Raw genomic sequence first — 16601 nt, 5'->3', positions numbered from 1 at the left:
GCTTTCCCTCCTGATGTATCAGCAGCACCGTGGGCCTATGGAGTCCCCTCTCACCTGGCTTGCCAGGTTAGGTATCGTCCTCCCTTAATCCAGATCAGCGGATTTTCTGTTTCTCTCTCTCTCTCTCTCTCTCTCTCTCTCTCTGTCTCTCTCAGCAGGGTCCAGACCACTTTCACTACTCTGAGGGTTGTCTCCCACCATGGCTGTCCTGCATTTTTATCCTTAGAATGTACTCTCTCTTTTTTTTAATGCTAATTTTTCCTGTGTAAGACAAACCATCCTGTCACTATTCCACCATTTTGGAACACTCAAATAGTCTCTTAATGGAGTCTTTTGGATCCCCTATATATACAATCATGTCATCTGCAAATAGGGATAATTTGACTTCCTTCTATCCAATTTGCATCCCTTTTATTTTTTTTTCTTGCCTAATGACAGGCTAAAACTTCTAGGACTGTATTAAATAGCAGTTGTAAAAGTGGGCGTCCTTGTCTTTTTACCAGATCTTAGTGGAAATGCTTCTAACTTTTCCCCATTCAGTAAGATTCTGGCTAGATGTTTGTCATAAATTGCCTTGATGGGGTTGAAGAATGTTCCTTCTTTACCCAGTTTGCTTAAGGTTTTTATCATGAAATGATGTTGTATATTATCAGATGCTTTCTCTGCATCTATTGAGATAATTATGTGGTTTGTATTCTTCAAATTATTAATGTGATGTATGACATTTATTGATTTCCAAATATTGAACCATCCCTGTATGTCAGGGATAAATTCTACTTGGTTTGGGTGAATTTTCTGATGTGTTGTTGCACTCAATTAGCTAGTATTTTGTTGAGGATTTTTGCATATGTGTTGATTAGTGATATTGGTCTATAGTTCTTTTTCCTTGTTGCATCTTTTTCTGGTACAGGAATTAAGGTGTTGCTGGCCTTATAGAAAGAGTTTGGGAGGATCCTTCCCCTTTCATTTGTTTTGAATAGATGGAGAAGAGTTGGAATTAGTTCTTCTTGAAAAAGTCTGGCAGAGGGCAGCACTGTGGTATAGTGGTTTGGGCCTCTACCTGCAGGACTGGCATTCCATATAGGCACTGGTTTGAGTCCTGGCTGTTCCACTGCAGATGCAGCTCTCTTTCCTGGGAAAGCAGTGGAAGATGACCCAGGTGCTTGGGCCCCTGCACCCAGATGGGATAGCCAGAAGAAGCTCCTTGCTCCTGATTGGCCCAGCACCAGCCATTATAGCCATTTGGGGAGTAGACCAACAAAGGAAGACACTTCTATCTGTAACTCTCCCTCTCAAATAAATAAATAAAATATTTTTTAAAAAATCTGATAGAATTCAGCAATGAAGCCATCCAGTCCTGGATTTTCTTTGTTGGAAGGGTCTTTCTTACTGAATCAATCTCCATCTTTGTTGTTGGTCTGTTTTTGTTTTCTGTGTCATCATTACTCAATTTTGGTAGATTGTATGTGTCCAGGAATCTGTCCATTACTTCTAGGTTTTGTAATTTGTTGGCATACAGCTCTTTGTAGTAATTGCTGATGATTATTTTTATGTCTGTGGTATCAGTTGTTACTTTTCTTTTTTCATCTCTAATTCTATTGATTTGTATCTTCTCCCTCTCTCTTTTGTTTCAGCTCTGCATTTCACTGATCTTTTATATTTTTTGTTTCAATTTTGTTTATTCTCTAATTTTAATTATTTCTTCCTCCTCATTTTGGGTTTGGCTTTTTTTTTTTCTAGTTCCTTGAGATACATTGATAGCTCATTTATTTGATGCTTTTCCAGTTTCTTAATGTAGGCACCAATTTCTGGAAACTTTCCTTTTAACACTGCTTTTGCCGTATCCCATAAGTTTTGACATGTTGTGTTGTCATCTTAATTCATTTCCAGGAATTTTTTATTTCCCTTTTGATTTCCTTGATGATCCACTGTTCAGTTAGGAGTGTGTTGTTCAGTCTCGATGTGTTTGCTTATTTTCTAAAGATTCTTGGTTGGTTAATTTCCAACTTAATTCCATTGTGGTCAGAAAAGATTGTGGAATGATTTCAACTCATTTTTTAATTTACTTAGCCTTGCTTTATGGCCTAGAATTTGGGCTATCCTAGAGAAAGTTCTGTGCACTGATGAAAAGAATGTGTATTCTACAACTGTGTGATGAAATTTTCTATAGATACAAGTTAAGTCCATTTGGTCCATAGTGTAGATTAGCTGTCTGCTTTGTTGATTTTTTTTTTTCTTGTTGATCTGTCCACTGATGAAAGTAGAATTTTGAATTTCCTCATTACTATTTTATTGGAATCTGTCTCCCTTTAGATCCATGAACATTTGTTTTAAATCGACAGGTACCCTGGTATTGGGTGCATATATATTTATTATAGTCACATTTTCCTATTGAATTTATCCCTTAATCATTACATAATGCCCTTTTTCTCTCTTAATACTTTTTGTGTTAATGTCTATATTGTCTGATATTAGGATGGCTATGCCTGCTCATTTTCTGTGTTGGCTATATTTTTTTCCTTGTAAGACTTAGACTATGTCTCTTCATTCTCTCATAGCTTGTAGAGTTTCTGATGAGAAGGCAGCTGTGAATCTATTTGGCGATCCTCTTAAAGTATTCTGGCATTTTTCTCATGTACACTTTAGAATCTTTTCTTTTCTTTTTAAATTTTTTAAAATTTATTTGACAGAGTTAGACAGTGAGAGAGACAGAGAGAAAGGTCTTCCTTTTTTTTCCATTGGTTCACCCCCCAATGGCCGCTGTGACCGATGCGCTGTGGCTGGCGCCCTGCGCTGATCTGAAGCCAAGAGCAGGTGCTTCTTCCTGGTCTCTGATGCGGGTGCAGGGCCCAAACACTTGGGCCATCCTCCACTGCCTTTTGGGCCACAGCAGAGAGCTGGACTGGAAGAGGAGCAACTGGGACTAGAACCTGGTGCCCATATGGGATGCCGGCACCACAGGCAGAGGATTAGCCAAGTGAGCCACGGCGCCTGCCCCAGAATCTTTTCTTTATGTTTTACTCTTGGAAGTTTGACTACAATGTGTCATGGTGAAGATCTTTTCTGGTCATGTCTATTAGGAGTTCTGTGAGCTTCCTGTACTTGAATGCCCTTTTCTTTCTCCAAATTAGGGAAGTTTTCTGTAGTTATTTCACTGAATAAGCCTTTTAGTCCATTCTCTCTTTGCATATCTTTAGGATATCCTAAGACCCATATGTTGTATCATTTGATAATATCCCATAAATCCTGAATATTGTTTAATTTTTCTAATTTCCTCTTTTTTTTTTTGGGGTTTTGAAATGTTTCCAAACATTTGTCTTCTTGCTCAGATTCTTTTGCTTCACTGAATTTGTTGTTAAGGCTTTCTTTTTATCTTCTCTTTGACATATTGAATTATTAATTTCTAATATTTCAGTTTTTTCTTTGAAAACTCAATGTCTTGCAAAAATTTTTCACCTATGTTATATATGGATATCTTTAACTCATGAATTTGCTTCTCATTGCTTCTGAGTAATCCTTTGTTCATTCTTTTGAATTCCTTTTCATGAATTTCATCAATCTCAGCATCTTCACATTCTAATATTGAAGTGCTATTGTGTTTTCTTCCTTATTCTTGTTTCTTGAATTTATGCATTTATTTTTAGGCATTATGAATATACTTATTGGTTTTTTCCTCTGATGGATTTTATCTTTGAACTAAGGCTCTGTGGCTTAGTGATGTGTCTACTCTTTTCAATGAATGCTCAGTGGCATGTGCTGGGTGTGGCCAGGAAGCTCTGATAAGTGCTCCAGGGTAGGTGGAGAATGCAGGGTGACACCCAAGTTGGGCATGGCAGATCTCCTTAGTTGTCAGCAGGGGAGAGGGTGTGATTATACCAGTTGGTGTAATCACAGCCTTCCTCATCTCTCCCATGTGATCGATTACCAGAGTTAGCCCACAGTGACTACAGCCCCCATCCATGCTGGTGCATGAAGTGCACAAAGGATCTGTGTGGTCCTCAGTGTGAGCAAGGAACCCTCTTTAGTGACCCTCCCCAATCTGTCAGCAACTTCTGAGCCTATGATGCCATACACAGTGATTGCCTAGAGACTCAGCTATACCCCCGTCCTATCATGCAATCACAGAATTCTCACAGTTGCTGAATGCAAGGCTCTCACGGCCAAGGGGTGCAGAGGATCCACTTGACCCCATGAGCCTGCACTGTCCATGGAGAGAACAGAGACATTCCCAGAGCCAGCTGCTTGTGGAGATTACACCTTGGCAATTGGAGCCTGTGATAGGTCAAGAGGTTGGGGCACCTCACAGTCCTGTGTAGGTGCGCAGCCCCCTGTCAACCCTCCCAGCCAGGTTCAAAGTCAGCAGGGAATGTGGCTTTTCTCATCTTTTAATTGTTTTTCCATGAACCTTTGAAATTCCCTCATATTTCATCATTTCTGTGTATAGATTTTACCTAATATATACTTGAACAAAACTAATTTTTTAAAGTTTCAAGAGATATTAAACTAAAAAAAAGATAGATACATCTTATCATTCTCCCTTCCTATTTTTATTAAAAGAATATATCATTTACTTTATGATTAAGTTAAATATTAGACTATTTTAGAAAATGTATTCACATTTAACTGAATTGTAGGTGGTAGGCAACAGAGACTAGGGTACTTAGTAAATGAACAGAATTGTGTGTATGAGTTCTTGTTAAATTTGTGATTTTTTTTTTTAGAGAAAGTGATTATAGAATTTAAAATTTTCTGCTGGGTCTCATGTATCATAATGGTTAAAGCCACCTCCTGCAATGCTGGCATCCCATATGTATGCTGGTTCATGTCCTGAATGCTCCACTTCCCATCCATCTCCATGCTCCTGGCCTAGGAAAAGCAGCCAAAGATGGCTCAAGTGTTTGGGCCCCTGTTACACACATGGGAGACCTGAAAGAAGTTCCTGGCTTTGTCCTGGCCCAGCTCAGGCCATTGAGTCCACTTGGAAGTGAATCGGTGGATGCAATATCTCTGTCTCCCTCTCTAACTCTGACTTTAAATAAATAAATCTTTTCAAACAAGTGATGATAGCTAGTACTTGTTGAGCGTTGCTAAGTGCCAGGCACTATTCTGAAGTTTCATTTGGATTGATTAATTCAGTCTTACCGGTCACCCTGGGATGTAGATAAATGGCATAATGAATATTTAAAGAAGATGTCCGTAATAACCTGCTTGTGACCACAGATATCACTCTGTCTTCATTTCTACTGCAACTATTAAACTGTCCCCTTATTTTTTATTTTCATAAAAACATTCCCACAGGTAGCATCAAGAAATCTGAATGTCTTCAAGTGAACAAGGGAGAATTTGTCTTCCAAGAACTCAGGGGATTATTATTTTTACTAAAAGAAAGGAGACTGTGCTTAGAACTGACTTCTGAATGTGGGTAGACACTCCACTGCATTGCTGGTGAACCAAACAGGAGAGTCTTATGTAGCATTAGCAATTTGCATTACAAAATGCTGCCTAGAACCTGTCTTTAACTCCCCCATGTATGTTGTACTCTGAAACAAAATAGGTTCTTCCAAATATAGCACACATTTCTTAGGTTGGATAGAAGTAGACGTTTCCTCACATGAACTTGATTTTCTCTTCTAGTTCCGTCACCAGGACAAATTCAGCACAGAGTCCACAGCGTGGGACACTTTCCCGTGTCTGTACGACAACCTCTTAAAGCCACAGCCTACGTGAGTCCCACCGTTCAAGGCAGCAGTAACATGCCTTTGTCCAGTGGCTTGCAGTTGTATTCCAACACAGGAATCCCCACACCAAACAAAGCTGCAGCGTCTGGGACAATGGGCCGCAGCGCGCTTCCAAGACCTTCTTTGGCAATAAATGGGAGTAATCTGCCTCGAAGCAAAATTGCACAACCTGTTAGAAGGTGAGCGTCTCTCTGCATAACTTCACTTACAGATTGGAATTTAAAATTGCCCCCAGGAAGAATCCGGATTTTCCTTTTGGTTCGGTTTGACTTTGGTAGGTCACTGCCCTCTGTGGCCGGAGTTACGTCCTCCTCTGTCTTAGAAAGCGATGGGTCTGGTTGTGTGGTCAGGTCCCCTTCCCTGTGACATCATGCTCTTCTCTTCCTCTCTTATCACTCACTCTTTCCTGTAGCTGTCTGCTTTTTCTTTAATTTCCTGAATGAGCTGCATCTCCGGTGCTTTTGTGTTTCTCTTCCCTGCTATGACTTGCCATCCGCTTCCTTCAGGTCTTTGTCCAATGACTTTCCACCCTAAGTTGCCAGCTCCATGAGGGCTGGTGACAGTTGTCTCATTTGTTTCCTACCATATATCCCCAGTGCCAAGAACTATGCCTGGCAGATAAGAGGTCTCCAATGCATGTTGAGTCAATTACTTTTGACCAAAATATGGAAAAATATCTCAGGTACATCTGCTTATGTATACCCTCCCTCACACTTGAGGTTTAAAAAACATCATAGAGACATTGAGCTGGGCTTTGTAAGAGTAGTCAGTTCAGTCTTGCTGGTAAGTTCCATATGGTCCCAGGTGAATTTTTTCCTTACCTTCAAAATTCCATGTTCTTTGCAGAGGACATTTTGGCCCAGCTCCTCCTGATTATGATGTCCACTTCTCCAACTGAGTCTCTTCAAGTGGCATGGGGCTGACACTTGAGACAGCTGTTCATCTACTGCCTGGGACAGCCATCCCGTATCAGAGAGCCTGAGGTTGAGTCCTGGCTCCACTTTTTGGCTTTTTTTCTAATTCAGACCCCAGGAGGTAGCAGTGATGGCTCAAGTAATTGGGCTCCTGCCATCTACATGGGAGACCTGGGTTGAGTTCTTTGCCATGAGATGAGTGGTCGGTCTATCTCTCTACCTCTTAAACACAATAAATAAAATTTAAAATTACAAATTTATAAAAGTGGATTGAGGAGAGAGTAGGAGATAAGAAAATTGCAAAAGTAGACAGAGACAACTCTTATAAGAAATTAGAATATGAGGGAGGAGTGGGAGGGAACCACTGTAGAAGTTTAAAAGGTATGTAGGAGCAAGTAATTTTTTGACTTAGATATTGATGTGCACATTAGTAGTCTTGATTTTTGTCTTCTCATTATAAGTAATGGGTGCTCAGGTCAAAAACAAATTCAGAAACCAATTTTTTTAAAAAAATATTTTGGTTTGGCTGTGCACCTGTCTTTTATTTGGTATGAATGGTTAGGCAAAATACTACAAAAAAAAAATCCTATGTCTTGCCATTTCATGTATAAAAGGATTATGAATGTTTTTACATTTTTAAAGGAAATTGTTTTTCTAAATATAAAAAAATTGAATGTGACATGTGCAGGAAATAACATTTCAATAAAATGTAAGTTAATTGGAACAAAGAAGTGTACATGAATGTAAATATTCACATACAAATAATCCTGAAATTTTTGTTTAAGGATTATTTTCTGGGCAGCATAGATCAAGGTATGTTATCTGTTAAAGAAATATTTGAAGGAATTTTGTAATGTAGTGAAATTTTAGATTTTATTTGTACTATCCCTGCTTTGAAAAACTTGACATTTTCACAGTATCTTATGGATTTACATTTTGCTTTAGAGATGATTAAAAGTCACAGTATGTCATAGCAATTGCTATGACACAAAATATCTTATAGTATTTTGTTAATTCATCACATGTGATTCCATTACAGTATTGAGAGAGGATTTGTAAAATTCAATTATTTCTGAAACTATTACTTCAAAATATTGGCAATTCTAGCTGCTACATTCCTACAGGGCTAGATTAGTTCTCCAACTTTAAATCAGTTTATAGGACTCTCTAAAAATTATAACCACTCAGCAAATGTACAATTTCACATTTTATCAACAAAATTTTTATTATAGCATGAGTCTTAATGATTTGGTTGAAATTTAGGCAAAATCTCCAAATTTTATGATGCAAATACACAATTTACCAATCATGTATATCTTTATTAATCATCTGAGCTTTACTGACTCATCAAGAGAATACCCCTTATGCTTAATAATTGCTATGGGGCTAGCATTGTTGTGTAATGGATTAAGCTGCTCCACTTTTGATTCAGCTCCCTGCTAGTGCATCTGGGAAAACAGTGGAAGATGGCTCAAGGCCCAGCCCTGGCCATTGTGGCTATCTGGGGAATGAATAAGCAGATGGAAGATCAATCTCTCTTTCCATCTCTCTCACTCTTCCCTCTGTAACTCTGCCTTTTTTTTTTTAACTTTTATTTAACAGATATAAATTTCCAAAGTACAACTTTTGCATTACAGTGGCTTTGTCCCCTTTATAACTTCCCTTCCACCTGCAACCCTCCCAACTCCCGCTCTCTCTCCCATTCCATTCACATCAATATTCATTTTCAATTATCTTTATATATAGAATATCAATTTAGTATATATTAAGTAAACATTTCAACAGTTTGCACCCACACAGAAACACAAAGTGTAAAGTACTGTTTGAGTACTAGTTATAGCATTAATTCACATTGTACAACATATTAAGGACAGAGATCTTACATGAGGAGTAAGTGCACAGTGACTCCTGTTGTTGACTTAACAAATTGACACTCCTTGTTTATGGCGTCAGTAATCACCCTAGGCTCTTGTCATGAGTTGCCAAGGCTATGGAAGCCTTTTGAGTTCGCCGACTCTGATCTTATTTAGACAAGGTCATAGTCAAAGTGGAAGTTCTCTCTCTCCTCCCTTCAGAGAAAGGTACCTCCTTTTTTGATGGCCCGTTCTTTCCACTGGGATCTCACTTGCAGAGATCTTTCACTTATGTGGTTTGGTGGTTTTTTGGTTTTTTTTTTTTTTTTGCCAGAGTGTCTTGGCTTTCCATGCCTAAAATACTCTCATGGGCTCTTCAGCCAGATCTGAATGCCTTAAGGGCTGATTCTGAGGCCAGAGTGCTGTTTAGGACATCCGCCATTCTATGAGTCTGCTGTGTATCTCACTTCCCATGTTGGATCGTTCTCTCTTTTTAATTCTATCAGTTAGTATTAGCAGGCACTAGTCTTGTTTATATGATGCCTTTGACTCTTAGACCTATCATTATGATCAATTGTGAACTAAAATTGATCACTTGGACTAGTGAGATGGGATTGGTACATGCCACCTTGATGGGATTGAATTGGAATCCCCTGGCACGTTTCTAGCTTTACCATTTTGGGCAAGTCCGATTGAGCATGTCCCAAATTGTACATCTCCTCCCTCTCTTATTCCCACTCTTATATTTAACAGGGATCACTTGTTAGTTAAATTTAAACACCTAAGAGTAATTGTGTGTTAATTACAGAGTTCAACCAATAGTATTAAGTAAAACAAAAAAAAATACTAAAAGGGATAAAGTGTTAAGTTGTTCATCAACAGTCAGGACAAGGGCTGATCAAGTCACTGTTTCTCATAGTGTCCATAACTCTGCCTTTCAAATAAATCTTAAGAAATTGCTGTAACTAATCTTCAGTAGTATTTTGCCAGTTTATCATTTGGTTAACTGTTTCACATATATCTGATATTGCTGGCCTTTGCTATTGACATCAGGAACGTATATTTGTCCAGGAAGATAGTTGTAACATATTTCTTAAGTTTGTTAGTGTGACAGTTTTATGTTTCTAGTTGTCCCATCTATAGACTGCAGTTATTCAGTCAAATACTAATTTAGATGTTGCTGAAAAGGTAATTTGTAGTTGTTATTTCCATGTAGGGTTGGTTAATTGTTTTTAGTTTTCTTTTACACTTGGATTAATATAAAGAGAATAGAAACCATTGTATACAAAAATGTAAATACAGGCTCCTGGAAATCCTCCTACGGATAGAGAACATTTGGCACTTCTGTGTTGGTACACTCTGGTTTGTTCTCCTTAGTAATTGTGAATCCAGACCATGTGCTCATGGCTGAATGGAATGCCCTTCTTTGGTATCTGTGGGTTATTGTGGACCTTCCACTCACCCTTGCATACTGTCATTACAGCTCCCAGTAAGATTTGCCCTGCCAGCCTAAATGAGAGGTCTTTTTCCTCAGACATAAGCAATCACTGGGTTTTGCCGTTCTTTTAAAATTCTTTGTAAGTCATGGCCTCTCATAGTGTCAGTTGCTAAAAGTTGTACCTATGAAATTTATATGTATTAAATAAAAGCTTTCAAAAAAAAAAGAAACCTCATACCTCATAGAAAACTTAATGAATTATAGTTCTAAATGTAAAATATACAACTTTTAGAAATAAACTTAAAAAAAAAAAAAAAAAGACCACAAAACCACTGGACGTTCCTGAAACTAAATCCTAGGGAAACCAGATAGTCTATCTTGTGTCCTGGTTGCTGCTTGTTATGTCTCTAAAAGTTCAGCATAAAATACAAATGACTCCAAAAAAAATGCTTTGTTAGTCTGACAGACAATCTTCAGGTGTTAGAACATTGAAAGTTTTTTTTTTTTTTTCATGTTCATTTGCTTATTTGTCATCAATGAAGTAACGATTTGTGCTTTTAGAACTTTTTCCTGTTAAAGAGTTTATCTGTTTCTTTCTGATTTAAGAATGTTTTTACATTTATGTTGCTAAAGTGTGCACTTGGCACTTTCGTGGTGCTGTGCACTGGAGCTTTAGCAGACAAGCATGCTGTTAAGGCCCAGAGTGTGAAACATGAAGTATATTTGGGACAGCTGCAGTGGCATGTCATTCCTGGAGGGGGGGAGTTGATGGGAGTGGAGACCAAGGACAGTGATGGGCCTCATGGGATTACTAACCGTCTGTTTCCTTTTCTCATCCCTCCATAGTTTCCTTCAGCCTCCAAAGCCTCTGTCTTCACTCAGCACTCTGAGGGATGGAAATTGGAGAGATGGTTGCTACTGATGCAGTTTAATGTTCCTTTGAAGAATGGGAAAGAAGTGAAAATGAGGGTTGTGTTACCTAGCTGGCTGGGTAACGGTGGATACTGGAATATTCTTTCCTGTTTGCATTTTGATGTATTTACTGAATTGTTTTTCAAGGACCAAGCACCAGAGACTAATTATTGCACTTAAATATTTGCCTGAGATACTGCACCATTCCCAGATCCGTGGGTGCAGTATTGTGACACTTAGATCTAGGAAGTTTTTGTAGAACTGCTCTGTACCTGACTACTTTTTGAGAGAATTGAGATGTATCAATAATGCTTTGCCATATGAGTTTTTTTAAAGTAACATGTTCAATTACTCATGTGTTCTAAACATTTTTCCATTCCATGTTCTGTATTTTAATACATTGCATATTCACAACTAGGTTCTATAATGTATGCTTTGAAATTTACTTTTTTATAGTTTACAGGAATTTTATTTTTTGTGCCTATTTCTTTTTACACCTATGTGAACCACTCTGGAACAACTTAAATTTTGTGCCATAAAAATATTTTTGTGGTAAGGTACTATTTTTTTAGCTCTAGGGATATAGCAGCAAAAATACACCATACAATTTGAGAGACATAATTTTATGTTGAATCAGCACAACATAAACTCTAAAACATTACGTGGAGATAGCCAGACAGCAGAGTTAAGTGGTCTTGTCTTTTTCATTGTTAATTTATTGTCATACATGGGTTTCATATTTATAATGGCATCACAAGCTCATTGCACTTAATACCTGCAATGTTTGCTACTATACCACAATTGATTTTCGATACTTTATAACAAAGGATGAAACTGTAATGTTTTATTAACAATGCTTCTGGAAACGAATGCATTTTAAAGCAAATAAATCTTTTTGATAGACCTTTTACAAAACCCATTTGCACTAATGAATGCTTTCTTATGGTATATGACTTAATATTTGTTACTGTGTACACTGCTGTTTTGGAATGTTCAGAAATAAAGACTTTATTTCAGCAATATCAGGTCCTGCATGAATGTGCAGCATGAACATATGAATATGTGTGCTTCACTACAGTTGTTGAAAATGGTCTTGTATATAACTTCTGTATCTTAAACAAGTAGACAGAGATACTCTTATTTGTAAAAATTAGTTTTCTCTAAAATACTTCTGATAAGAAATGTAAGGTTTTCTCTTTTTCAGAAAGATTGATTTTTATTTATTTTCAAAGGCATAGTTACAGAGAGAGTGGGGAGATGGAGGGAGAAAGTTCTTCCATCCACTGGTTTACTCCCCAAATGGCCACAGTGGCCAGGGCTGTGCCAGGCCAAAGCCAAGAACCTGGAGCTTCTTCTAGGTCTCCCATGTGGAAGCAGGGACCAGTTTCCTCTGCTTTCCCAGGCATGTTAGCAGGCAGCTGGATCGGAAGTGGAGCAACTGGATCTTGAACTGGTGCCTTTGTGGGATGCTGGCATCACAGATGGCGGCCCAACGTGCTATGCCACAACGCCAGCCCCAAGGTTTTAATTTCAACAGCAAAGTATAGAAAGGCCACTATACCTCAAGTCACCTGTTACTGAATAACACAGTTGTGGATAAACACTGATAGCTGAGATTTTAATATTTTATGGGTGCTAAATTGAAATGTTTTCCTCAGTGTCATTAAAGTAGCAACAGCACTTATACTGATTCTACATTTCAAAAGAGTACTTAATTTTGTGAGAAAGGACATGAACCGGCACTTTGCTATGGGATGTTTGGTGTCATAAGTGGCAACTTAGCTTCCTGTGCCACAATACCAGATCCAGTCCCTTGTATTTGATGTGCGTTGGAAACTCAAAAGTGATGTGGAAAGTGAGGCCAAGGGTTTTGTGTTAGATCTTAACATGCAGTTCTATTTATAATCATTAGGGGTTTTAATTTTTTTTTAAATGTGCCTTTGTATATAATTCTTTTAGAATGAAAAGGACTGGTTTTAAAAATAAGTTGCACTGCCATGGAATGTGAGTTGGAGGTAAGTTATGAAAGGGGAGGAATATTTACTGAGCACTACTTTAGTGCCAAGAATTCTGCTAGGTGTTTTGTGTACATTTGTGTAATTTAATCCAACACGAGTCTACCATTGTCACCATTTTGCACATGAAGACTTTGCAACCCAGATGGTGACATTAGCCTTGAGTAAACACTTCTCTGTTTTTTGCCCTCACTATGACACATTCCTCCTATAAGCACAGGCACTGAAGTTACGATATTTTTAAGTGGCAGTTTGCATTCTGGGGAAATTAAAGATTCAATTGATTTTCAGGATAGATACTTTATAATGTCTGCTTAGCCCTTTGTTTGGGGTGGGAAGTGGAATGAGATCCCTTCATCTTGGATTTTACGCTTTTGTTGGAGACAGAGAATGTAAATCATAAATGGGTCTATAAAACACAATGTGGTAGGTGAGTAAAAAAGACAAGAGGAAACATGGGGAGTGGATTGAGGAAAAAAAAAGATGGGGCAAGATCACGGTACAGAGGAAGTCTGGTTGCTGATACTTGAACAAGGATTTGAAGATGGAGAAAAGTTCTAAAGGTCTTTTTGCTGTCTTTTCATCTGGAGTTCTGTGGGACACAAAGTGGTGCTAGTGATTGTTTGCACAGTGATCCCTAGGTCAGAGCATCGCTGTTATTGTTCTAGACGCACAGAAGAGGACTGAACACATCAGGTACAGGGGATGGTCCTGTGGAAGCAGTTCTTATAGCGTGCCCCTAGGTGAGTACACCAGCCCTCTAAACAGTTTGCAGAACCCCTTTAGAGAAGGGCTGCTGGAAAGAAAGGAACTGTCTTTGAAAGCTGTTTTGGAAGAAGAGCAAACGAGACCAGTGTGGCTACAGATGGGACAAGGAGGATGGTAGTAGTAATGAAGTCACAAAGGTGATGGGGGCAAGGCCAGGTGGGATGCAATGGGCTTTGCTTTTACTGTGAAGTTGAAAGCTGTCCCGTTTGGTGACAGTGAACTGTAGGAAGGCAAGTGCAGATACTGGCAAGAGGAATTCAGTTACCTCAGTAATCCAGACAAGAGAGGATGAAGAGTGGAGTCTGTGTGGTAGCGGCAGAGGTAGTAAAAATGGCCAGATCCTGGATATATTGTCAGTGGAAACATTGGAAACGTTTTATTGAATTGCTTGTGTTAGTAATCAGGAGACCACTGCTGAGAGTTTTAGGCTGAGCAGTTGGAAGGATGGAGCTCCTCCAACTTAGAAGGGAAAAGGTTCTGGGTGGCGCAGGATCTAACGCTGGCGTAGATCGCGTTCGAGAGGAGTCAGAAGATTCAGAGCTGACACCCGAGGGCTCTAACTTTCTCGCTCATGTGAGGACTCATGAGGTAGCATAGGGAACAAAGCTGGGGTACATTCTCTAATGTGGAAGGGAATTGTGCTGTCGGGGTAAGACGATCTAGCATGGTCTGTCTTTGTGTTAGCCATGGCAGTATTACAAGTTAGTGAAATTTAGTGGCTTACCACAGTGTTATCTCCAGTTCTGTGGGTCTGAAATCTGTCTTTGCTGAGTCCTCTGACTCTGTCTGACAAGGCTGCAGCTGGTGTGTCAGCCAGGACTCCAGCCATGTGCTAACCTGGGGAAGAAGCTGCTTCCAAGCACACTCACTGATTGTAGACAAAACTCATTTCCTTGTGTTTTTTTTTTTTTTATTTAAAAATTATTTTTTATTTGACAGAGTTAGAGAAACAGGTCTTCCTTCCGTTGGTTCACCCCCCCCCCCCCCAATGGACGCTTAGAGCCGGCGCTGTGCCTATCCAAAGCCAGGAGCCAGGTGCTTCCTCTTGGTCTCCCATGCAGGTGCAGGGCCCAAGCACTTTGGTCATCCTCCCCTGCCTTCCTGGGCCACAGCAGAGAGCTGGCCTGGAAGAGGAGCAACTGGGACTAGAACCCGGTGCCCAAATGGGATGCTGGAGCCACAGGCAGAGGATTAACCAAGTGAGTCACTGTGCTGGCCCCCATTTCCTTGTGTTCTGTTGACAGGAAACTGCCTCAGTTTCTTGCCATTTGGGCCTCTCCTTGGGGTATTCACAACATTGCATCTTTATCACAGGGAACGAGGGAGGATGATCTTGTCCAACTGGACACCTAGCTGTCCTAGTAACTCTTGTTGGAAATTCCATTTTTTTTTTAAACTTTATTTTACAGAGAGAGAAAGGTCTTCCTTCCGTTGGTTCACGGAATGGCCGCTACGGCTGAAACTACGCCAATCTGAAGCCAGGAGCCAGGTGCCTTTCCCTGGTCTCCCATGCAGGTGCAGGGCCCAAGGACTTGGGCCATCCTCTACTGCCCTCCCGGGCCACAGCAGAAAGCTGGACTGGAAGAGGGGCAACCGGGACTAGAACCCGGTGCCCATAAGGCATGCCGGCACTGCCGGCAGAGGACTAACCAAGTGAGCCATGGCGCCGGCCCCGGAAATTCTAGTTTTAATCTACTGCAGTTTGTCGTAAAGCAAATGTCTCTCTGTGTTTGGGAGTTGTCTCTTCTTGCACCAGAACCATACACTGTTTTAATTACTGTAGCCTTATGATAAGGTTCACTAAATAGTAGAGCAGCCCTGTGACCTTGTTTCTCCTCAAGATTTTGGTTATTATTGTCCATTTCCATTTTCATATAAATTTTTAAAATGATCAATTTGTAGGAAAACACTTTTGGAACTTTTATTGAGATTGCATTCAGTTTGAGGGAAATGGAATCAATTTTTGACTGTTCCATGAACATGGTCTACTTAATGATTCAAGTATTTTTTAAGACTCTTATCAAAATGGTGCAAAATGACCCTAGAAGACTTGCATTTTTTTGGTCTTGCATTTTGTTTGATATTTTTATACTATCATAAATTGTTATTTTTAAAATTTAATTTCCAATAATTTGAATATTTTATTCAATGTTAAATTTAATTTATCTCTAGAGTCTTTATATTCAGTCAAATGTATGGATGCTAGATTTCTTCCTTTCCTTATTTGTTATTTCTTGCCAATATTCTTCAATGCAATGTTAAATATAAATGATAAGTATCTTTCTCTGCTAATTTCAAAAGAAAGCTTCCTAATTTTTACCATTGAGTTTTCACATTTGCTAATATTTTTAATAAAAGAATTTTAACACATTTTCTGCATCTATTTAAATATAATCTCATTTAACCTGTTGCTTTATAATGAATTTTTCATTTTTTACATTTTTGATTGACATGTTATGCTTGCATTCCGGTACTATATTTCAGTGCATGCATATAGCATACATTTATCAAATCAGGGCATTAGCACTTCCATTTCTTAACCTTTTCCTTATGTTTGGAGCCTGTGACTTCCTCTTTTCCAGCTCTTCATAAAATATGTAGTTATATTATTGTGGACTATAGTCACTCCACTGTGCAGTGGAACACTAGAACATATACATATTACTGCTATGTGTGTTGTAGTACCTGCTTTTCCACTGTACCCCATTCCTTAACCTTACATGCCACTCAGAGTCACTATTCTAAGTTCAGATTTATTTTTTTTTACTTCCACATATGAGATAGGCAGTATATTTGTCTTTCAGTATCTGACTTATTTCACTTAACATGATCATCTCCAGTTTTATCCATTTGCTACAGATGTCAGGATTTCATTTTTATGATGAAATGGTGTTGTCATACATATATACCACACTTTGTTTACCCATTCACCCATCAGTAGACATCTAGGTTGAGTTTGTATC

The 16601-nt window shown here is 38.9% G+C and overlaps 1 protein-coding gene across 4 annotated transcripts in view; it reads left to right on the top strand.

Annotated features, from left to right (window-relative positions):
* The window catches only part of SLAIN1 (SLAIN motif family member 1), a 90020-nt gene extending 76105 nt beyond the window's left edge, over nucleotides 1–13915 (top strand). For 3 of the 4 annotated variants that reach the window (XM_008260074.4, XM_008260075.4, XM_008260076.4), the window contains 2 exons: nucleotides 5635–5917; nucleotides 10790–13915. In XM_008260074.4, coding sequence (XP_008258296.2) covers nucleotides 5635–5917; nucleotides 10790–10865 — 359 coding nt within the window. In that variant the 3' untranslated portion in view covers nucleotides 10866–13915. The remainder of the gene's footprint in view (nucleotides 1–5634; nucleotides 5918–10789) is intronic. The other variant, XM_051850000.2, reaches the window with a different exon arrangement.
* The last annotated feature ends 2686 nt before the right edge of the window (nucleotides 13916–16601 follow it).

The sequence above is a fragment of the Oryctolagus cuniculus genome, chromosome 9 (assembly GCF_964237555.1).
Source record: "Oryctolagus cuniculus chromosome 9, mOryCun1.1, whole genome shotgun sequence".
NCBI lineage: Eukaryota > Metazoa > Chordata > Mammalia > Lagomorpha > Leporidae > Oryctolagus > Oryctolagus cuniculus.
This window is presented reverse-complemented; position numbering and strand designations above follow the sequence as displayed.